The sequence below is a fragment of the Talpa occidentalis genome, unplaced genomic scaffold (assembly GCF_014898055.3).
Source record: "Talpa occidentalis isolate TD23 unplaced genomic scaffold, MPIMG_talOcc4v2.1 talOcc4.11, whole genome shotgun sequence".
Taxonomy (NCBI): Eukaryota; Metazoa; Chordata; class Mammalia; order Eulipotyphla; family Talpidae; genus Talpa; species Talpa occidentalis.
The window spans coordinates 68,567,429-68,591,368 of NW_023601104.1; the positions used below are offsets into that span (position 1 = coordinate 68,567,429).

Below are 23,940 nucleotides of genomic sequence, written 5' to 3' on the forward strand. Positions count from 1 at the left end.
GATGATCATTAATATAATGTGACACAATAGTAGTTCTGAAGATTTTTTGCATGATAGCAGATGACACTAACATGATGTACAAAATACTCCCTGGGAATGCTCATATATAGATTAAGTCATTGTTACTTGCAATTCATAAAGCAATAGCTATCACTCCATCCTTCATTGTTTTGGTCAGCAAAACAAATAATGGTGTAATTGAATATGAGGAATGTTTTCTAAGAGTGACTTTAGATCTGTCCTAAATTATTTTCTTAAATAATTTAAATAATTTCTTAAATTTCACTCACAAATTTTAAAATGTATTTACATATTATTTGTAATATACTGCACAGCTCATTGCAACAAAAAAGGTTAAGTTTTATGCTTTAAATTTATAAACAACTGGTCCATATTATACATGGTTTATCTTAACAATACTATGAGGTAGACATGACATGTATTATCTCCATTTATAGATAAATAATTAAAAAGGGAATAAGTATATATCACACTGTGAAATCCTCGATATTTCAACTCCAAAATCATTGTTTTTTTTTTTCAGTTCTCAAGTGAATTAACATTTAGTTTTTACTAATTTGTGATTTAATAAGCTGTTGTAAAGTCCTTCTCTATGTAAAAACTGTATTCTTCCTCTTCCACAAGATTAGCTTAGGCAAAATGTCTTATTTCTACAGTAAAATTGGTTCTTTGCTATTGGCAAATATCTTGACAAAATTATTTTGTATGCAGTCATATGCATGACTATATGACTTGTTTTAAATTAAAGAACAATTTCATAAACAACCTGTTAGCTAAAATTAGGCCCCTCTACACATTAGGAGCCTATGATGCTGAACCGAATGTAGATAAACGTCAAAGTGATCATCTGACTTACATATATGACAACTGGCTATAACTAAGTAATTATTCAATAGTAAATTTATGATTGACTTCATTATAGTTCTGGATTCTTCTGACCTATTGACACAAAACTAACTATGATTGTGAGCATATTTTTGCCTAGAACACTTAGTATGCACGGTGTGTGTTTGCAGGCTCTCAGGATTAGTTCTTAGGTAATCCTTGTCATTTTAGTATTTATACGCTAACATACATTATGAGAAGTTTTGTTTTAAAATATTAGGTCTTATGGAATATTACTCAGCATTCAAAAAAGATAAACACATGCAATTTGCAGCAACATGGATGGCGCTGGAAGGGATCATGCTCAGCGAAATAAGCCAAAAAGAAAAAGAAAAATACCGGATGGTCTCACTCATAGCAGGAATCTAGAAAACTTAAATAAGGGATCAGGAAAATGAATAACTATAAGAAAATGAAAATCAAAATCAACAAAAAACTATGAACCAGAGACCCTTTTTGGGGGGTGGGGGCCGGGAGGGGAGGGATTGGGGTCAGAATGGGGCATTTGCAGTTGTATGGGGGAATATAAAAATAAAATTTATTATTTAAAAAAAAATAAAATAAAAAAAATAAATAAAATAATCTTGCATCAGTTCACTCAAAAAAAAAAAAATAAATAAATAAAATATTAGGTCTTACCCTTAGTCATGCTATAGATCCTAATTTTCAATTAAATGCCACCTGCATAAAAAAAATATAATTCCAAAAGAATAAAAGCATTATGGTTCTGTTGTTTATTTAAATCAAATCAGATGTTTTATGTGATTAAAAACTGGCTGGATTTTTAAATTCCCTGTTGTAAAACTTAGCATTTCTAAATGACCTCCAAGTGCTTAATTTGACTTGTTCATCTTTCTTCACTTTCCTCCATTATTGAAATTAAATTTTAAAGAAGAGCTTATACTGAATTGCAACTTTATTCACAGTTGCTTTACAACTAGGTCAGCAAGAAATATAGTTATTTAATTAATAACATTTTGTTTTATAAGTTTTTCTTATAAAATATGAATTATAACATTCACTCCTTTTCTTTCATATGTGAATAAAACTGTTCTGTAAACTACTGAAAGGACATTTCTCTGACCCAGTTTATGATTTTTTTATCTTAAAATTTTGTTTTGGTGTTATTTCCTTATAGTTCAAATTAAATGAATGATTGTATAGCAAAAACATGAAATGCTGTAACCTGAAAATAGAACAGTATATTCAAAGAAACCTAAGTAGCTTTGACAATATTATCTGAAATAAAATTATAATTTATATTTGATTAGGTGTTAAAAACATGCTCCATTAGGTAAACCAAAAAAAACCAATTTATCAAGATTGTCATTTTCCATATAAGAACCTATGATTCTGAAATAATAATTTTAAAAATAGATTTTTCTATATATTGTATCAATACGTATAAGAGAACTTCCATATGCTCTGAATAAAAATTCTTCAGAATAACATATTTTGGTGACCTTTAAAAGTTGATTATATTTTAATCAAACATTAAAATTGGATATGAAGTATTTTCACAAACAGTATTCTACATATATAACTTTGAAAGTTTATAGTTCTAATTAACTTCCAAATGTTTAAAAATATTTCATACCAGCAGAATTTTATTTCTAAACATTATAAATAGGTAAAAATGTTAGTGATGACCTTACTAGTTTTGTAAACTGTATGGTCTATAGTTTTAATAACCAGGTGTGATTATATTTATGATTAAATAACAATGTCTATACTTTAAATAGAAAAAAAGGTCACATTTTTTAAAAGCTGACGATTTCAATTACAGATCTGCATTTTTACATCTTACTGTACAACATTCAGGATAATTTTGGGTAGTTTGGTTCTACTATTCATTCCATCTTTAATTATAAAATAATGCCTTCCTTTTTATCTACCCATCAGAATGTTTTACAGGTAAGTTTCTCAAAGAACAACCAGGCACACACACACACACACACACACACACACACGTATATACAGCATTTTTAAGTTTCCAATTGTTTCTTATTCCTTGATATCAATTTGGCTGAAAACAGGTATTTACAAACACTGATAACCTACTTCTGTATGGCTTTTCATTTTTTTTTTAATGAAGTGCTTTAAAAGAGTTCAATCATCCTTAATGGTGCATTTTTAGTTAAGGAAATAGAATGGAGAGAAGTCAATTTGAGCTCCCAGATGAAGAAGTGTCTTCAGAAAGAATAGGCATAAGTGGATTTAGAACACAGAGAGAGTAGAGTAAAATGCAGTGAGCAGAGCACTCAGGGAAGCCAGATACAATGGAAAGAGTAAAATACTGCAGAGCTTTTTAAGCTACATACAATTGGAACAATGGATTTGATCCAGCCATCTATGTAAAACTGTTAAAAGATAGGTGAAAAGCAGGCTGGGATTCTATAGTGTTGAAGAACAGTAGAATGAAGAGCTTAAAATCTAAAATCTAATCTAAGAATGAATGCAGTTATACAACAGGATGGAAATGAAGTCAAAATTGGCATATTTCCCGGGTTAATTTACCTTGTGAAGGACTCTGTCCCTTTTTTTAGTAGTAGCCATTATTAGCAACAAAACAGTCTTTAAGCTGCCACCACCGGTGTTTTTAAGCAACAATATACAGATGTAGGGACTCCCTGGTGGCGCAGCGGTTGAGCGCTGGGTTGCAAAGCTGCCCACAATCTCTGTAGCGCCGGTTCAATCCCCGGCTACTCCCCGGCCACCCCATCGGAGGAGGGTCCCACATGGCACGCAGACCTCTCCTGCCGCCCCTGCTCCCCTCAGCAGTGTACCTCGGTCCTTCTGCCTGCTCTGCTCCCCGCTCTGGCTCTGGTGAATTCTCTCACCCTCCCGCGCTTCTGACTATACCCAGTGCTTTTATAAATAATAAATAAATAAATCTTTAAAATATATATATATACACAGATGTAGATACATAGTGTACATATGCATGTATATGTGCAAATACAACCACAGCCTAATAGAATTGTAGCAATTTAATATCATAGTCTATAGAAAGCAATATACTATGTATGTCGAGCTTCCTGTCCTCCCTCCACCCATTCCCCCACCCCCTGCTAAAAAAGAGGTTAATTTAGATTTAGAGGCAGAAGTGCAAGTATACAATTATAAAAACTTAAAAAAGAAAATTAATACAAGTAGCACATGTCTAGGTGACTTTGGAAAGATTGAATGGCATAATATTTTTCATTAGGAAGTCAATCATAAGATTTCTACAATTTAGGAACATTTTTATTAAATGTATTCATAGTTTCAGCTTCAGTAAGTAGACTAGAATAAAGAGAATTTTATTTTCAATGATATAGTGCCTCAGGGCCATAGTGGTACATGATTTATAATTTTAGAGAAATTTAGCTGAAAAAAAGTATGTAGAGTATGTCCCAAACTGAAGATATAACCTTGGAATTGCTTATGGCCCAAAACCTTGATATACGCTTTTTTTTTTCCTCTTCAAATCTCATTGTTTTTGTGTAGCTTTAATTACTAATATGCTGAAATAATTTTTCTAGTCAGGTGAAGCTTCTAATATTTTCATACACAGTGAACTAAAGCATTACTATATTTCTATGTTATGAATGAAGGTATATTCATGGAAATATATCCAAGATCTCTATAAATAAAAACTAAATAAAGGGCCTTTGTTCACTTTTTAAAAAAAACAAAAAACAACTTTGAGAATGTCAGTTCCATAACTGTCATCCTTTAAAGGCTATCTTATTAAATGTTTTAATTACCTACTTATTCTTTTTAAGATTCAGCATGATCAAATAGTGACATTATCCAGGAAAACTGTCAGGGAATGAGCATAACTATCACTACACTTCATACATTCTTCATGAATTGGAGATTCTTCTGTATTTTATTTTCGTCTCTCAATCTATAATTTCCTTAAAATATGCATTGCTTTTATAAGAATTTAACTCATTATGAAGTCCTATTTTGAAAATAATAGAACAGCAACTCTAGTTAAATAGCTGAAATGATTACATCAATAATTATAAAATAGAAAGTGTATAATCACAAAAAAGATTTTTGTTGTAATAGGGCCACTATTTTGGTTTTCTGTTCAAAGTTTATACTCTATTAATCGAACTAAAGACATACAGAGTAATTCTAGAAGTAAACTGGCTTATATAGAAAGATGAGAAATTACTTAGAGATAGAAAAGAAATGGAAATTGTAGGAGACAGGTAGTTACCTACCAGAATTTGTTCTGAGGCTGTTCTCTTTTAGTAAAATAAATCCAATTACTAGCTAGGCACAGTGCTTTCCCTTGCAGCTAAATGTGGCCATCTGTTTTGGTCTATGACATATAAGTGGTAGTGTTGCATGGAATCTTCCAGGAAGTCTCTTTAAAAAGGAAAGGAAAACAACTCCCTTCCCTTTATCCCATGACTTGTACAGAAAAAGGAAGAGAAGCTCTAGCTGGACTAAGAGGAAAAGGACTTTAGGTCTGATGGATAGTAAACTCAATTGCCCTACCAGTCCATAGAACTGCCACATTGACCTTGAAATACCTAAGTCCAGAATTATATTACATGGCAGAGAAATACATAACTTGTTAAACCATTGCTGTTGTGGCTTCTCTGTTACATGAGCTGAACCTCATACTAACTGATACAGGAACATTCTCAGCAAAGAAATATAAAGGACTTTTATATTAAAATTACAGCAGAAAGATACAACTCAATGAGAAATGAGAGAGTAAAGGAGAAACAAAGAAGATCTCAGGGAAGGATATAAAATCTATGGCAGCAACATGTTCTGAATGAATATATTAGAAGGTTACTAAAAGTAATTTAAAGACCAATATAGAGGGAGCCACAGAAGAATAAATGCTACTGCTAAAAAAGATGAAGGACAGGAATCATACTTAAATTAACCAATGATTAGCACCTTAGAGAAAATAATAATAGTTCAAAATCACTTGGCTAAAAATCACCAGTCCGTGATTTTGGTTACAGGGAAAAGAAAATTACTTGGGTTAACTTAAACAGAAAAGGAATTGATAGGAAAATCGAATAGCCCACAAAATCAACAGAGGATTAGAAAACTGGGTTCATGCGATGAGTAATTACCAAGGGGAGCTGGGTGGCTAGAATCATAGCGTTGACATCACATAGGAAAAAATGTATTAATCTTAGGTGTATGTCTTGCTGTTCAATAGGGGTACAACTGGGCTCTTGCTATTCCTGATGCCATCAGAATGAATTCTAACTAGTTCTACTTCTTTTCATCCCATGCTTTATATTGAAAGCCCAGAAAGAAAACTAGCAAACTTAGGTTGCCTGTCAGAACTTAGTTATGCCAATTTTTTTAAAAGTATTTGTACTTTTCAGCTTCTATGGTAGAGGATATGTGCTGTCTTCCCACTAAGACTCCCACAAAGGAAAAGGATTCAAATGCTGGGCAGCTAAATGGAGACAAAAATACCATATATTAATGATATAAAATATTTTAATAAAATTGAAGAGGAACAGTAAGGTTTAATTTATCTAGAACTTCTTTTAAAGCTGCTTTACTATAAAGTGGGTAGACTATGGGAGTTGCTCTTTTTGTTTGCCCAGATAATTTTTCCATTCCCTTTCTCCAGATTCCTTTGAGAAACTCTTCCTCAGCTCTCTCGTTTAGTGCTGGAGTTACCAATCTAGGCGCACAGGACCTGAAATTGAGATATGGATGTTGGGAGAGAGTTCTTTGGATCATTTCCTCCACTGCAATTGCTTAACTGGGAATATGTTAGTCTGAAGCCTCTTGAAAACGTTTGCCTGCCTCTAGGAGAGCATTTATTTGAATAAAGTAATACAAATGAAGAGAATGGAGAAAGTTTTGACAACAAAAATTTCAGTGTATGGGTAGTCTTTTAAGACCAACCCTTGGACTTCTCAATTACATGAGCCAATAAATCCTTTGGGGGGGGGGGGTTGATTTCTGTCATTTGCAACCAAAAGTTTTATGACATACTGCAATGTACAAGATCAAGGAGAGATAAGGTCAATGCTGCAATTAAAGAGTAATTTGAAGAAATAGAGTTAAAAATTAACAGTAAAAATGGGAAGGATATCTGGCCATAAGTTCATAAAATAAGAGTAGTTTTAAAATTAAAATGCAGGGCCTCCCTGGTGGCGCAGCTGTTGAGCGCTGGGTTGCGAAGCTGCCCGCAGCCTCTGCAGCGCCGGTTCGATCCCCGGCTGCTCCCCGGCCACCAGAGGAGGGTCCCACATGGCGCGCAGACCTCTCCTGCCGCCCGCTGCTCCCCTCAGCAGTGTACTTCGGTCCTTCTGCCTGCTCTGCTCCCCACTCTGGCTCTAGTGAATTCTCTCACCCTCCCACGCTTCTGAATGTACCCAGTGCTTGTATAAATAAATAAATAAATCTTTAAAAAAAAAAAATTAAAATGCAACTTCTTCTAGAAACAAGGAACTCTGATTTGGAAAAGAGAAAGCTAAAAAGTTAACAATTACTTGAAAATGTTAAAAGCAGGAATAAAAAACATAGATTTAAGCTACAGAATAGGAAATTAATCTTGGACATAAGCATTTCCTACTAGAAAAGAAATAACTGAACGAAAGATAACTTTTTGAAAGGAATAGAATCTGGCCTGATTGAGCTAGTATAAAGTTTAAATAACATTGGAGTAAATGTTAAGAGATCCACTCAAGATTTATTTTATTACCTATCTACATAATCCTAATTTTTCTAGACCTCTGGTTCCTCCCCCTCTAAGGCTGCATCTCTTTTACCTATGAAACTGTGACTGAGCATTAAAAGTTCATTTCAGTTTGACATCTTTTGCTACTACAGCATATTTGAGCTTAAAAAGACATGAAAAGAACTAATTTTAAATGAAAAATTTGAGCAATAGCACAAAGAATTTGGTGACATTCAATTAAAATTAAAACTACCAATTAAATTTCTTTTTCCAACTGTTTCATGAATTTTAATTTTTCATAGTACTGCACTCTTAAATCAATTAGCCTTCTTTTCAATTTGATACATATCTATAAAAACAACTGTAGTGTCTGGGCCATTTGAAATAATTTTATTTATAGTAAAATACACAGAACAGAAAATTTACCATTTTAATTAATGTTTTTATTTTTTGTGAAATACACATGTAATTTGGCATTTGACCATTTTTAAGTGGACAGTTCAGAACCATTAAATAGATTTACATTGTTGTGCAACCATTTCCACTGTCCGTCTCCTGATCACAAGAAATAAGAGAAAGGCTGAAATGAACTTTTAATGCTTGGAGGAAAGTGACTGGAGAATTTGTTTTGCAAGATTTCTTATTTCTTGTGAATTTTAACTGTTTAACTGTGAGCTTTTTAACTTTAATGATTTTTTAAAAATCTATCATATACCAAACTGACACAAAATTTTATGCATCGTAGGCATCAATAAATATTTTAGTATATTTATTATGGTATGTATTTATTTTGCTGGACCTGAGAATGATTTTAAAGAATTGTAGTTACATATGATTTAAAAATACATGTTACAAGGATCCCCTCTACATGTTAAAATAGAATAAAACTATCAGGTAAAAAGAAAGTCTTACACTATACTGATATTCAATGTAGTATTCAATTCCTCTTTATAGATTGTAAATTATAATGGGAATGTTACTAGAATTGTCAAAGTCTTCCCAAAGCAATTTTCAAGCTAATCAACATAGACAAATCACTCTTTTCATTTCTATAGCAATAAGAAAATTGTAAGCAATGTCTTTTGATTGGAGTTGTCTTGAAAATTGTTTAGTTGGAGGCCTTATTTTAAAATGCAGCAAGCCTGAAATATTAAATGCAATTTGTCATGATGCCTAGAGAAAGAATGAAGCATTTGGGGGCGTTTTTCCTAATTGTTTCTGATTGCTGCCCGGGTAGCTCTAGTGCATCTCCATCCTCAAAATCACCTTCAAGGACATTTTTGACCACTACTTTTAATCAAACAGGCAAAATATAATTTCACTATTATGTCTCAGAAATCTTAACACTGGTTTTAATATCTTTATTTAATTGAAGTAATTTTTAGTATTAATGAATTCTGATTAAGGTGACACATTACCTGATGCTAATATTGACAGAAATCACTGTCCCAGTAAAAATCATCAACTCTGAAGTTAGCAGAGTTTACCAGTGATAATTATCTTTTGTTTAGGTCTGCTTAACAATAAAGAAAGTATACTCATATTTAAAGTATGATTAGAAAACTTACATACCTTAAAATGTTGTAGATGTCTTTATTTTCACCCATACATGATACAAAAATAATGCAACAGCAGAATACAGAATTAAATGGAAACTTAGAGATGTAGCCCAATCTCTTAGTATTACTGAGGAAACTGAGTCTGCAGAGTTTCAGTGACTTGCTCAATATCAAATTAACTTTTTTTTTTTTTGCAGAGAGTGAATTTTAACTTGAATATTAGTTTCCAATTAAATATGCTTTCTATAACTATGAAAATCATACTAAGAAAAGCACTGTTTTCTTAAATTTCCAATGTTTCCATCTGGAATAAATGCCCATGTTCATTTATCCAACAAGGAAGAAATCAGTTATTGAGTTAATATATATATAAAGGAAAATATTGGTCTAGTAATCAGAGATCATGAAAAGGACCAAGTATCTCAGAGTGTTCTTAGTGTTGTCAGACTGCTTTTGTTTCTGAACAGAAGGAGTCATTCTCTTTGGGAGAAGACAATAATAGGTGTGATATTGGTGCTACAATCAAAGGGAGGGGAAATCAGTTCAGAGCCTTTCTTATTCTTAAAGAGTGTTCACTGCCTCCTAAAGGAAATACTATTCATATGTGCATGAGGAGAAAAAGAAATAAAAATTTATTTCTGGAAAACACCACATCACATTCAGGTTAGTATATTTAAAAAAAAATGCACTAATTTTTACAATGTATACTGGGGAAAGGAGGCATAGAATGAACAAAATCTTTTCACACAATAAGTATAACTTGTAGGTTTTCATAGTCCAATATTCTAGCCCAAAATATATTTGGGCAAACCAATAAATTATGGAATTTAGAATGTATGCTTCTATAGTAAATGGGCCATTCAGAATAAAAATATTTTCATTTGACTTTTTCAGTAGAGAGTGTATTTGTTTGGTTTCATTACATGTGTTAGAGAGGGCACATATGCCCTTAAAAGAAAGTTTCCTCAAAATGTTATTCATTATTGTTGTCAAAATAAAGTTTTTAAGGGAAAACATTCCATGGGAAAAATCCATAGGCTAATTCTACATAAAATCCACAAATAAAAATTTATTATTTGTTTCTTAATATATGGTTACCTCTACCACTAAATGCATCTCTTTTTGCATGCTGATCTTTACTGGCATATACGTTTTCTACTAATTACAAAGTCTTTTTAGTGGAAAATTTCTATGTAAGAACATGAAGGCAATATTTGGCTTGAAATTCATAAATAACAGCATTTTTAACATTCAGTGGGATCAAGAATTCTTTGAATATTCTTTACAATACATTGATTTTCATTTGAACTTATGGCCTATGACAACAAAAGTGTACTATGCCATTTTTCTGGTTATTTGGCAGCCTGGTGGGAGGTTTTTTTGGTAGTAGAGTGGATATTTTTGATTATTTAATTTTGTTTGAAATTTAATGATTTAAAGATCATAAAAGTAGTGCATACTGTTAAAAAGATACTAATTGCACAAAAAGAGATATGATAAAAAATAAAAGTTCCCCGTCCTATCAAACACTCAGAAGTTAAATTATCAGTTTCTTATGTGTCCTTCAAAAGTAAGTTTACACAAAGCATACTATACAAACTGTAATTTTTAATTTTTTTTACTTAAGTTGGGCATGCTGGCCTATACCTCCTTTTGTACTTTATTTATTTAAGCTATTCCTTTCTGCAAATGTTTGTTTCACTATTCCAAATATTCTAGCTTTATACAAATATTACTGCATACTTAGATTATTTGTGGAAGTACCTATAAAGTATATTTCTAGAGCAAAAATTTGTCAGTCAAAGGAAACAAATTTTAAATTTTATTAGGTAGAGTCAAGCTAAGTTTCAAAATGTGCCCCCAACCTACCATTTCACCAACATGAGTATTGTTATTTATATTTTATATATAAATTTCATTTGCCAAATGTGGTTTCATTTCTGTGAAATATTTATCAGTAAGTAACCTCCAGTTTTCATATTTTTAAATATATTAACATGAAGAAGGAATCACAATGTAAACTATAAATACTAATTCTAATCAGTGTAGACTATTCCATTTCATAACCATAGTATCATGAGCAGTTGAGAGGGCTTTCCTCTACCTGTAAGCAAGTTAATCTACCTCTTCCCTTACCCTCCTCAACATTCTTTTTTAATTATGAAATCAAAGAGAGATTTTATAAGTTAACTTATTCATTGCACTTCCTTACATATTCATTCTACAGGAAAGTAGAGGTAGTGTTCTCATAATTCTAAACAGTAGGTACATTTATAAACAAGGAAGTTAGCAGGCAAATGCCAGGAAAATGATAGATATTTCAGATTTAGAAACTAAAGTTACTAATAATAAAACACATCATATGGTTAGCTGATGCCTTATTATTTGAAAGAAAGTTTTCTTATACATATCTACAAATAGCTAATAACATGAGATTAATATTTTTGGAGGATCTAACCTAATCTTACTATTAAATCCGCAGTCACCTCTTAATTGTGTGTGCCAAAATAAAAGGAAATCATTGTCATTGAGATCTGTGTGTAACTTTTTATAAGTCAAATTGTAAGTATGCCTGTGATATTTACACTGTTTGGTTACTCTTAAATTTTGATCCTTCAGTGAAATTTCACTCACAAACTTTTACAAAAGCTAAAAGTTAAAAAAAAAAAAAAAGAAACTCTGCTGCACAGCAAAAGAGACAATAACAAAAACAAAGAGAAACCCCACCGACTGGGAGAACATTTTTGCACACAACACTAATGATAAAGGACTGATAACAAAAATCTGCAAAGAGCTGATGAGACTCAACAACAACAAAGAAAATAACCCAGTCAAAAAATGGGCAGAAGAGCTAAAAAGAAACTTCTCTGAAGAGGAAATGCAAATGGCCAACAGGCATATGAAAAAATGTTCAACATCACTTGTAATCAGGGAAATGCAAATCAAAACTACCATGAGATACCATCTTACACCAGTGAGAATGGCACATATTAAAAAAACTAGCAACAACAAATGTTGGCGAGGGTGTGGAGAAAAAGGAACTCTCCTGCACTGTTGGTGGGAATGCAAACTGGTCCAACCACTATGGAGAGCTGTGTGGAGATTTCTGGACCTACTAAACATAGAGCTTCCATATGATCCAGCAATTCCACTCCTAGGTATTTACCCAAAGGACACAGAAACATCAATACCAAAGAACACCTGGACCCCTATGTTTATAGCAGCACTATTTACAATAGCTAAGCTTTGGAAACAGCCCAAATGCCCAAAAATAGATGACTGGATCAAGAAGATGTGGTACATATATACCATGGAATATTACTCAGCATTCAAAAAAGATAAAACACATGCAATTTGCAGCAACATGGATGGCGCTGGAAGGGATCATGCTCAGCGAAATAAGCCAAAAAGAAAAAGAAAAATACCGGATGGTCTCACTCATAGCAGGAATCTAGAAAACTTAAATAAGGGATCAGGAAAATGAATAACTATAAGAAAGTGAAAATCAAAATCAACAAAAAACTATGAACCAGAGACACTTTTTGGGGGGTGGGCGCCGGGAGGGGAGGGATTGGGGTCAGAATGGGGCATGTGCAGTTGTATGGGGGAATATAAAAATAAAAATTATTATTTAAAAAAAAAAAAAAAAAACTCTGACCTTTTATATTCCAATTTGTGATTTTTAGTCTCCCAACTTTAACAGTTATCTAAAATAAGTTTCCAGTGGAGATAACATTCTAAAATAATATTAGTTGAAACAGTCCTAAAATTAAAAATCAAGTCTATAAAGTTATTAATGTGAAATAATAATGAAATTAAAGAGCTACACAAGAAAATCTAAAATTCTAATCAAAACCAAAATTACTGTAAATTTTTCAGAATTGTAATTTAAAATAAATACATTTTTAAATAAATGTATTTTACAATAAAATCTGAAACCAATTAAGAGCAAAGCTATAATTACATTATATATTATTTGATGGTCCTATTTACGCTTCTGTATTATGAAATTTTTCCTACTTAAGCTGGGCATGCTTTAGAGAGAATATTTAAGTATGAAACTTCATAATTAACAACTGGTCACTCCCCATCTTTAATATCATAACCCCATGTCACCCAACCCATATGTTTGTGACCATGCTGGAACATGCTAAAATTTCTACCCACATGCTCATTAGATCGTGTTTATATGCATTTATGTACATATATAATGATGTGAGATATAAAGCAATGAGCCATTTAAGAAATCAATCATCTCATAGTTCCTTTCTTTCCTGATGGCTTTATTTGTACCCATAAAGATATAAATCAGGACATTCTCTTTCAATCTTCTTTCAATTTTTTTTTTCAATGTAGAATAAATACTCCCAGATCTCTCTCAACCTTTCCCCTAAGGTCCAATCCTGTATTTCAAACTGGACATATTCTACCAGTCCCTCAAAATACATATATTTCAAAGTGGGTTATCTTTCTTTCTAAACCTATTCTTCCTCCTGTATTTTAGGGCACCTCAAACTCTCTCTACCCAGCTTAGAAATTAGTTTTTTCCCTTTTTCCTATGGTATCCTTACCATTCCACCCCATTCCCACCCCTTCCCAATCATTTACCCAATCTGACAATTCTACCACTCCATCCAGACAGGCAATTAGGCTTCCCTAATTCCCTGAGGCAACTTCACCTCTTCTTTAAACAACTCTACCTTGTGCTACAGCTCTTCATATTATATTCATAGCCCTCTGGTCACTGCTCCCTGGGCAGTGAGGTGGAGTGAGGGTTCTATTGTTTTTTATTGGGTTTGGGGTTTTGTGTGTGTTTGTTTTTTTTGTGTTTTTTTATTTTTTGGGCAAAGAGGAGTAACTGGCATGAACTGAAAATGGGCACACTACCATTACACAAAACCTGTATGCCATAATGCCCCAGCAAACATTCTCTCTGAAGAAGCAGCATCAGATTTTTGATATTTTTATTTTATGTGAATCAAAAATATGGAAGAAAAAAATATGGATCTTGGGGACATATAGGTATGTCCTAAACCCCATATCTCATAAATTATTTTACTTCTCTGAAGTTCAGATTCCTTATGAAAACAAACTATTTCATAAGGTTAAAATTAAATGAGGTACATAAGGCACCTCATTGTATGTGCTGTGCATTTTTTAAAAGAATGAATGAATGAATGAATGTTTCCTACCTGAAATACCTCTCTCCCACATCTTCATCCAGCTAACTTCTACTTGTCTTTAAAACCAGACCACAGCCTTCCTTAGTTCCCCAGAATGATTTCTGTATTCCTCTTCTGTTTCTGTAGCTCCAGTGCACATCTGTTTATCACATACATTGCAATTACTAATGGTCCTTATTGTTCTTCCAAGCCATATTTTGGTAAATACCCTGAGGAGAGGGATCATATTTTACTTAAGGTTACATGTGTAGCAATTAATGTGGTGCCTGCCAAAGAGCATCCATTTTGTCAACAGATGTTAAATGAATGTTTTATCCAAAAGTAACCGAAGACTTTGTGCCATGAGCCTTAGTAATTTTACTCTAAGAAAGAGCAAAAGTAACTTTATTCGAAAAGAATTTAATAAACAAATATCTGCATCTGGTATTTCAACAACCAAAAAAGATTCCTCCTGGTTGTATCTGGGTGACAGCCTCTCTGCATAAAGATAACAGCTTATTCTCACTAAGAGATTTACAATCATTTGATGTCATCCAATCGGCACAACAGCCATAGTGTAAATTCTGTCTTTATTATCAGCACTATTGTACAAGATATGGAAACTGAGCACCAGAGATTAAGTAAAACCAAGATGACACTGATGATAGATGTGGGGTGGCGTCAGGGTTCCAAGCAGGCTCCGATCCCAGCACCTCTACTCTTAAGCACAGCACGCTGAGTTACTAGCAGCAGTTAATGCTTCAAAGATGTTTAAAGTGGTACTCTCCCTATGATGACTGATCACTGTCCTCCCTAAAAGAGTGGGAAACATTATAGATGGGCCAAGAGCACATTTATGTTCACACCGAACTAAGAAAGGTTCTACATGTAAATTGTGTCTTTGAACATAAGTATCTATCGTTGATACCACACAAGGCTTTCCTTAACAATGCTTTCAACAAACTACATTTTTTTCCTCTGGGCAGTTATTGCTGCTTCTTTTTTTAAAGTAAGCCTTGACTTCCTTTTAATATTAACACAAGTATTCTTTTTCCATTCTGGCCTCAAAACCTAAGCACTTAAGAACTGATTTATTACTGAGAGGATTATGCTAAGCAGAAATAAGTCAGGAGGAAGAAAAATACCAGATGATTTCACTCATGAAATATAAAGGAACAAACCATAGCACAGAGAAAACAAACCTTTGAAATCTGTCGGCAGAACTGAGATTACCACCAATGAGGGTGGGGCTAGGGGGGCAGTAGGGATGGGCAATGAAAGGAGGGGACCCAATGGCTGTGATGGATCATTGGGGCTTTGGTGATCCTGGTGTGATAACTTAGCTTTGCAGAGGTGTGAATCTGTTATCTCTAAAACACAGTGTTGTAAATCAACCTTACCTCAATTAGCAAAATTTAAAAATGAAAAACTACGCCATCACGTCTAAGAAAGCCTGAAAAACAATCAACAATTTGGAAGAAAAAAAAAACAACAAAAAACCCTTCCTCCTCCTGTCACTCAGGAGCCCAAGTATACAGAATGGCGAGGGTATCAGTCCCCTGGAGAAAGACAGGTGCCCTGGTACCAAACAAACTGGCTTCAACGTTCCTTACACGAGCCTCTAAATCAGTTGAGACCAATTTAAAGCTCTCAAGGGCCGCCCCGCGGGCTTCCAACCCCCTATCTGGAAGGTGCCCAGAACAAAGGGGAGAAATAAAAAATCGTAGGAAATGGAGGCGGTGGACGCGGGCCACTTGGATAACTTTATAACTCCAGCAAAACTGGGGACTTTGTGGCAACCTGGTAGATTTTCCTGGCCCTGAAATGAGTGCCACTAGTAAATCCGCCGAGGTGTTTTGTTTTGTTTTTGACTCGGGGAACGTTTCCTTATTATATTAACAAACAGATACTTTTGCATAATGTTTCAATTATGAGCATTCTGGTTCCTTATATATAAAAAGGCCACCGCAAATCCACTTGTGGAAAAAAATGTAAAAATGGGGCGAGGAAATGGACGTATATACAGTTCCAAAACTTCCATGTCGAACAGGATGTATGACGTAGCACTTAAAAACATTTATTACCGTCGTTGTTGGTGACAGAGCACGGATGTCGCGGGACCCAGAACGGTTTGAGTTCCACAACACTCTAAAGTTGCCAGACCTCAGGTGACTTAACGCTCGCAAAATGGCGGCCGCGCATCTACCCGCCCGGGAACAAGTGCGCCGCGAAAGAGCGTCACGTCACCAGGGAAGCGACGCTCTGCGTAGGGGCAGGGCCCCGGGGAAAGTTCAGGGCTAGTGCCCGGACCCCTTCCCGCGACCACCATATCGGGGTCCAAGGCGAGGCCACAGTCCAGGCGATTGCCAACGGCAGCACAGGCCTGGAACGAACGAAGCGCATGTCTTCCGCGCCGCCTAGCCTGGGCAGGCCGGGGGCGGGGCGAGCGGACGCGGGGCCCGCCCCCGAGTGCGCTCATCATTCCGCGCCTGGTGCTCCAGCCGGAGTTGACGTTAACCATGGAAACGCGGAGCCGGGGCGGGGCCGTGGTGTGCTGGTTTTCGGCCGCCACAACTTCTTAGCTTGAGCGTTCCGGCCGCAGCCAGCACCCTCGCCGGCGGGATCTCCCATTCCAGGTTTTCCTGCAAAAATGCAGTCCCCGGGATGCCTTCGCATCGCTTCTTCCCTCGGGTGACTCTAGGTACGTTTGGTCCCGACACCCAGGAATATCGTCCTCTCCTTAATTTCCAAGGCTGTGTACACCTACTTGGGGTCTTCATCCTCTCCTTAATTTCCAGACCTGTGCAGATCCACCTTCTTGCAGTTTCAGCTGCCGCAGATTTCTCGTTCTTCCTTATAAAAACCTTTTAAGTGAGACTATTGCATTTTTCTAAAACTTAAAATGAGCTCAGTCATTAGAAGTATCATTATTGTAATTGTTGCGAAAGAAGTCTTTAGCTTGAGTTGAGCATTTTGAGTTTTTATTTTTGGGTGTTTTGTTTTGTTTTGTCCCCCTGCAAACCTCTACCTCCCCTCGCAACCCCCCAGTTAAGCATTTTGTTTCCAGGAGACACTAATGAAATGGAAAATGGTCCTTTGACTCTTGATTTAGAGATGGCCCTGTACTACATTAAAGTTTACAAACTGTGCCTCTTAGCTACAGTTTTCCCCCTTAACTCCAAGTAAACCCCTTTTGCCTCAATTGGTCATTTTGCCCCGTGAACATGAATAGCTTTCTCCAGTGATCTGCTTGCTCTCTCCACAACCCACTGTCAGGGACCAGCATTTGCTTCAGTGAAGTTGATTCCATCAGAAGTTATTTATTAGACCTCTGAATTGACTTTCTGCTCTACACCAATCAGTTCTCGTCTACATGTATATTAGGTGTTTTTTTATAAGCCATTCCTCCAATTATGGTAAATACCATCTTTTATGTTATTGAGTATCCACTGCCTGGCCTCCATGCAAAATTTACAAGCTTTTATCATAGCATCTAAAGCCAAACTCTAAGTTAATTGCCATCTGTTTAGGGCATCTGTCCACTACTCCTAAATTTTCTATTTAAAAAGATGCCAACTAGTTACCACCAGGTCGAGGTAGTAACTAGTAACTAGTCTATTTTTCTTTCCTAAGAGTTTTATTGAGACATAATTCCAATTCCATTCATTTAGCCATTAAAAGTGTACAGTTCAGTGCTTTTTAGTGTAGTCATAGAATTGTGCAACTGCTACTACAATCAGTATTAGAACATTTTCATGATCCCAAAAAGAAGCCCAGTATCCTCTTAACTATTACTGCCCCCTCTGCCTATCCCCACCAGCTCTAGGCAATCACTAATCTGTTTTGTCTTTATATATTTGCTTATTCTAGACATTCCATATAAGTAGGATCATATCTGTTTTGTTTTGTGACTGATTTCTTTCACTTATCACTTTGTTTCATCCATGTTATAGCCAATGTATTTCCTCATTCTTTTTTATAGCCTTATATTTTATAAGAGATCCCAGAAGAGACTTTCTCTTTAGGTGCTTAGTAGATGTTTCTTCATTGGTTGGGGAGAGGGGGAGGAGAATAGTGCTTACTACCTGATCAGTAAACTGTGGCATGAAATGTAGTTCTCATCTTTAAGCACCAAATGTCTTTCAAAAATCTCTTGGGCCTCCCTGGTGGCTCAGCGGTTGAGCGCTGGGTTGCTAAGCTGCTCGCAGCCTCTGCAGCGCCAGTTCGATCCCCGGCTGCTCCCCGGCCACCAGAGGAGGGTCCCACATGGCGCGCAGACCTCTTCTGCTGCCCACTGCTCCCCTCAGCTGTGTACTTCGTCAGTCTGCCTGCTCTGCTCCCCGCTCTGGCTCAGGTGAATTCTCTCACCTTCCCGCGCTTCTGACTGTACCCAGTGCTTGTATAAATAAATAAATAAATAAATAAATAAATCTTTAAAAAAAAAAAAATCTCTCGAAGAATTTAGCTCTTTGTCCATGGCAAGACCTTTAGTTAAGATCCCATAGAGTATTTTCAGAAGTATCAGAATACTTCTGAATTCCTACTAATGCCCTCAACACTAGCCACTTGGCTATCAAAAAAAAAAAAAATCGTGTGTGTACTTTTCAGAACTGCTCTGGTAGTAACAGGTGATTTTTATAGAAAGCACTGAGAATTAACTTATTTTATATCTTGAGTACTCAGGTATAGACTAATTTGTTTCTTTTCAAATACTAAGGTTTTTGTGGATAATGTTGCTGTAAACGTGGGCATATAAATATCTCTTTGAGATTCTGCTTTCCATTTTGGGGGGGGGGCATATATCCAGATGTGGAATTCCTGGATTTTATGGTAACTCATTTTTGTTATTTTTGAGGAACTACCATACTGTTCTCCATGGCAGTGTACCTTTTTACATTGCCACCAATAGTGCACAGTGGTCCAGTTTTTCTACATACTTGCTAACACTTGTGTTATGTTTTTATAGTAGAACCCAGTCTCATATGTGTAAAGTGGTATCTAATTGTAGTTTTGAAATGATTACCATAGTGATTGTTTTGTGACTGATAACCATAGCTGATCTTATGTCATCATTTCATGTGCTTATTGATTCTTCATATGTCTTCTTCGGAGAACTATTTGGCTTCTTTTTCATTGAGTTGGATTGCTTATATTTTTGTTGTTGAATTTTGGGAGTTCTCTATATATTCTGTATATTAGTTCCTTATCAGATATGATTTGCAAATGTTGTGTCCTAGCTGTGGCTATCTTTGTACTCTTGATAGTGTCTTCTAATGCACACAGTTTTTAAATTTTCACGTCCAATTTGTTTATTTTTTCCTTTGTTATCTTTACTTTTGGTGTTTTGTCCAGCGTTTTCTTTTAAAGTAGTATTGTTTTGGGCCTCCCCAGTGGCACAGTGGGTTGAGCGCAGTGCTGTGAAGCTGTCTGCAGCCTCTGCAGCACTGGTTCGATTCTCGGCCGGCCAGGGAGATTCCCACATGGCGTGGCAGACCTCTCCTGTCTCACCCGCTGCTCCCCTCAGCAGTGTATTTCGATCTGTCTGCCTGTTCTGCTCCCCACTTTGTCTCTGGTGAATCCTCTCACCGTCCTGCGCATCTGGCCCTGTACCCTGGTTCTTGTATGCATAAATAAATAAATCTTTAAAAAAATAAAGTAGTATTGTTTTATGTTTAAGTCCTTGATCCAGTTTGAGTTAATTTTTGTATATGGTGTTAGGTCAGAGTTTATTCTTTTGCATGAGGATTCCTAGTTTTCCCAGTCTCATTTGTTACAAAAAGACTGTCTTTCCTTGGCACCTTTGTCAAATATCTGACTGCATATGAAAGGGTTTTTTCTGGGTATTCTATTCTATTCTATTCTATTCTATTCATCTATAGATGTGTTTTGATGAAAATGACTTTAAACTTAATTTTTGTTTTCTAGCCCAACGTATTGTCCCCGAGGTACTAACTTTGCTAGCTTATCTTATGTCAGACAACTGTTTTTCAGATTAACCTGCTGAGTATAGGCCAGGAAAAAGAAAAGTTGAAGATAATCCTTCTTACTTGATACTTACACTTTGGGGGCCTTTCAATGAAAATAAACTAAACCATGGATAGGTCCTATTATCATTTCATACTTTACTAATTCTGATAGATTTTGGTAATTGACAACAGAAAAATTAAACATTGAATCATGAAGCAGCTTGCCTGAGGTAGCATAGCTAACAATAAGCATCTATTCTGGCAGCTGAAAATTTTTGATTTTCAGTGCATTGCTCTTCCTTTTACATGTTGAGCTTCCAGTGGTTTTTTTTTTTTTTTTTTCTGAAATGCTACTATTTTAGCAGGATTTGACTTTTAGATTACTAGAAAATCATGAATTCATTATAATTGTTAAGCAATGTTAATAATAACTTAGTATTTCTGTTTCTGTTTTCCATTTCAATTTCACTATCAATTCAAGGAAATTAAGAGAATATCCTTATTTTATAAAGTAAGGATTGGCAAACTAAGGCCCACAGGCTAAATCTGGCTGACATCCTATTTGGATAATTGTAACAGAGACCACATGGTCCACAAAGCCTAAAATATTTACTATCTGACCCTTTACAGATAAAGTTGCAGACTCTTGTAAGAGAGGAAGAAGTTAAAAAACAAACAACCCAACTCTCAAGAAAATGATTGGTTAAATCACTGGCAGATTTGAGTTGAAAGTAATGACTTTTTTGAACTTTCCTGTAACCTTGAAATCTTAAAAAAGTGAATTAGCTTAAAATCTAATTTACATATTAAAGCTTATATCAATTAATACTGTATGAGATTATTTTCAAGTAAAATAACTTAGCAAGAACTTGTTTTGTGCCAACCTTATGTTAGAAAGTGGGGAGAAGCCAGAGAAGTAAAGTTATAATAAATCCTCTTGAAACAACAAACTAAGGAGATAAAATAGAGTTATCAGGAGACCCTCCTTCCTGCAGTGTTTTGAGTATGACATTTTCACATAATGACTTGTTTCTTTCTCTTAGAGACTGCTGTGTTACAGAAGATGATGTGACTTTCAGAATACTGAGTGAGAAGAATGAGTCCAGATGTGCCTTTGCTGAATGATTACAAACAGGACTTCTTTCTGAAGCGCTTTCCACAAACTATTCTTGGAGGCCCCCGTCTCAAATTAGGCTATTGTGCCCCTTCTTACATATATGTTAATCAAATTATCCTTTTTCTAATGCCATGGGTGTTGGGTGGAATAGGAACACTTCTGTACCAATTCAGCATCCTGGAGGACTATTACACAGCAGCACTTTCAGGTGGACTAATGCTTTTAACTGCATTTATCATCCAGCTCACAAGTTTATATGCCAGAAGCAAATCAGTAACAGTAGAAAGAATGCTAACTACAGATATCTTGGCAGAGGAAGATGAACATGAATTTACAAGTTGTGCTGGTGCTGAAACTATCAAATTTCTAATTCCTGGCAAGAAATATATAGCCAATATAATTTTTCATTCTGTTCTTGCTGGATTAGTATGTGGTCTTGGAACATGGTATCTGCTCCCAAGCAGAATAACATTGCTGTACAGCAGTGTGGGAGGCACTGCTCTGCTATTTGTTTTTGGATGGTTGACATTATGTATAGCAGAATATTCATTAATTGTAAACACAGCTACGGAGACTGCGACTTTCCAAACACAGGATACTTATGAAATCACTCCTCTTATGAGACCTCTTTATATTTTTTTCTTTGTTTTCGTAGATCTTGCACACAGGTAATAAGCTGTCAAATACTTTATAACTTGCTTTTTTTAAGCATGCACAGTAAAAGCGCTCTTATTACTATTAAAAGATGAAAGTCATCAAGAACAAACCATTGAGTGACCAGTTGTTTTGATGCTTAATACCTGAGGACTAATCTCTGTTAGACATTCATTCATTGAAGCAGTAATTCAATTATTGAAGATAAGAAAAATGAACAAAGTTTCAATGTTGTGTTTTGCTTTAAATAGTGCCTATGAATCTATGACAAAATCTGCCTGAAATCTCTGAAAAGAGATAGAACTGTCATATGAGGGAGAAATAAAGAGTTTAATATTGATACATATGAATATTATGCACAGATTGAGTGAATTTAAGGTGACTAGAATAACATCTCTAATTTTGTTATGACTATATAGAAGAATGTTGGTTTTTAATCATTTTGCTACAAAAGAAAAATAGAAAATGTTATAACAAGATCGATAATTTCTTTTGCTTGTCTCTCTAAATCTGACTTTGCTATCTCTGTTTCCTTAGATTGCAACTTTCTCTTTCCTGGGTTAGTGTTTAGGTAGAAATGTACAGACATATTATGGATTGAATGTTTGTGTCTCCTCAAAATTCATATGTTAAAATCCTCACCTCCAATGTGATGGTATTTGGAAATGGAGTCTTTGGGGAGTAATTAGGATAATGAGGTGGCACCCTAGTCTGATGGGATTAGTGTCCTTTTATAAAGAAATACTAGAGAGCTTGAGAGCTCTCATTTCACCTTATTAATATAGAGCAGAGGCAACTCTATTTAAGTTAGGAAGAGAGTTCTCACCAGAACCCAACCTCGTTGACACTCTGATTTCAGACTTCTAACCTCTAGAACTATGAGAATAAATCTCTTGTTTAAACTGTCCAGTCTATGGTATTTTGTTTTGGCAGCCCAAGATGGCTAAGATTTTGATACCAAGAGGAGAGGTACTCCTGTAACAAATACTTAAAAGTAGAAAAGTGCCTTTGGAACTGGAAAATGGGTGGAAAGTGGTAGAATTTGAAGTGCCTGCTAGATATATGGACATTATGGGCAATTCTGGTGAGGTTTTAGGCAGTTTCCATGTTAACTGGAGCTAAGACAAACCTTATTCTAAGTTGGCAATGAACTTGGTTGAACTGTTTTCTATTTTTTTATGGAAAGTGGAACTTGATACAGAGGAAATTGAATATATAGCTGAGGGAATTTCTAAGCAAATTATTGAAGGAACAGTTTGATTCCTCCTGGCTGCTTATATTAAAATATAAAAAAAGAGAAATGAATTAAAGAAGGAACTAAGTAGAAAGGAACTAGAACTTGAAATTTTTGGGAAACTGCTGGCTTATTCATATCAAAAATGAGAAAGCATGTTCTGAAAAGAACACTGAGGGTATGATTAAACTATTCAATAGAGAGTTTATGGAGATATTCCAACAGAAGCACTGCCAGTTTGAACTGAGCGGGGATAGAGAAAAGACAAAACGAACAAACACTGTATCTTAGATTTGACAGGAAGAGGGTGATAGAACAGTTTGGCTTAAAACATGTACTATTCTTTTAGCAAGAGGGAAAAATTACTCCCAAAATCTTTGAGAGATTATCAGGGCATTCCCTTGGTTTCAACAAACTAGAAGTCCTCTGCTGGGAGTTGGGGCTGGTACCACCCTGCAAAGCAATGGGGCTGGACCCCCAGCTACAGATGTTTGGGTGACATTGCTGAGGACAGAGTAGGAAAACAAAGAGACTTGAGATCTAATAGAATCCTCCTTGCTAACCTTTGGACTTCTTTGGAATCTGCCACCTCTTCCTCCTTTCCTCTTTCTCCTTTTTAGAATGGGAATTTCCAGCCTATGCCTGTCCTACCATTTTATTTTGGAAGCACTCTGC

At 35.3% G+C, this 23,940-nt stretch overlaps 3 protein-coding genes across 10 annotated transcripts in view; 2 read left to right on the forward strand and 1 right to left on the reverse strand.

Moving 5' to 3' along the window:
- Positions 1-6,753, forward strand: part of LRRC9 (leucine rich repeat containing 9) — a 94,901-nt gene extending 88,148 nt beyond the window's left edge. Inside the window, exon 33 of the mRNA XM_037503451.2 lies at positions 6,515-6,753. Within this exon, the coding sequence (XP_037359348.1) occupies positions 6,515-6,524 (10 nt within the window). The 3' untranslated portion in view covers positions 6,525-6,753. The remainder of the gene's footprint in view (positions 1-6,514) is intronic.
- Positions 1-16,676, reverse strand: part of RTN1 (reticulon 1) — a 325,955-nt gene extending 309,279 nt beyond the window's left edge. Inside the window, exons 1-2 of one of the 4 annotated variants that reach the window (XM_054690792.1) lie at positions 16,379-16,676; positions 14,325-14,454 (exon numbers count right to left, since the gene is read on the reverse strand). The gene's annotated coding sequence lies outside the window, so the exon portion shown is untranslated. Of the gene's footprint in view, positions 1-14,324; positions 14,455-15,694 lie in introns of all 4 variants that reach the window. The other 3 variants (XM_054690791.1, XM_054690799.1, XM_054690793.1) reach the window with 3 other exon arrangements.
- A 141-nt stretch (positions 16,677-16,817) lies between these two features.
- The window catches only part of PCNX4 (pecanex 4), a 29,821-nt gene continuing 22,698 nt past the window's right edge, over positions 16,818-23,940 (forward strand). For 4 of the 5 annotated variants that reach the window (XM_037503454.2, XM_054690810.1, XM_037503453.2 and 1 more), the window contains exons 1-2: positions 16,818-16,995; positions 21,304-22,045. In XM_037503454.2, coding sequence (XP_037359351.1) covers positions 21,357-22,045 — 689 coding nt within the window. In that variant the 5' untranslated portion in view covers positions 16,818-16,995; positions 21,304-21,356. Of the gene's footprint in view, positions 16,996-21,303; positions 22,046-23,940 lie in introns of those variants that run through there. The other variant, XM_037503455.2, reaches the window with a different exon arrangement.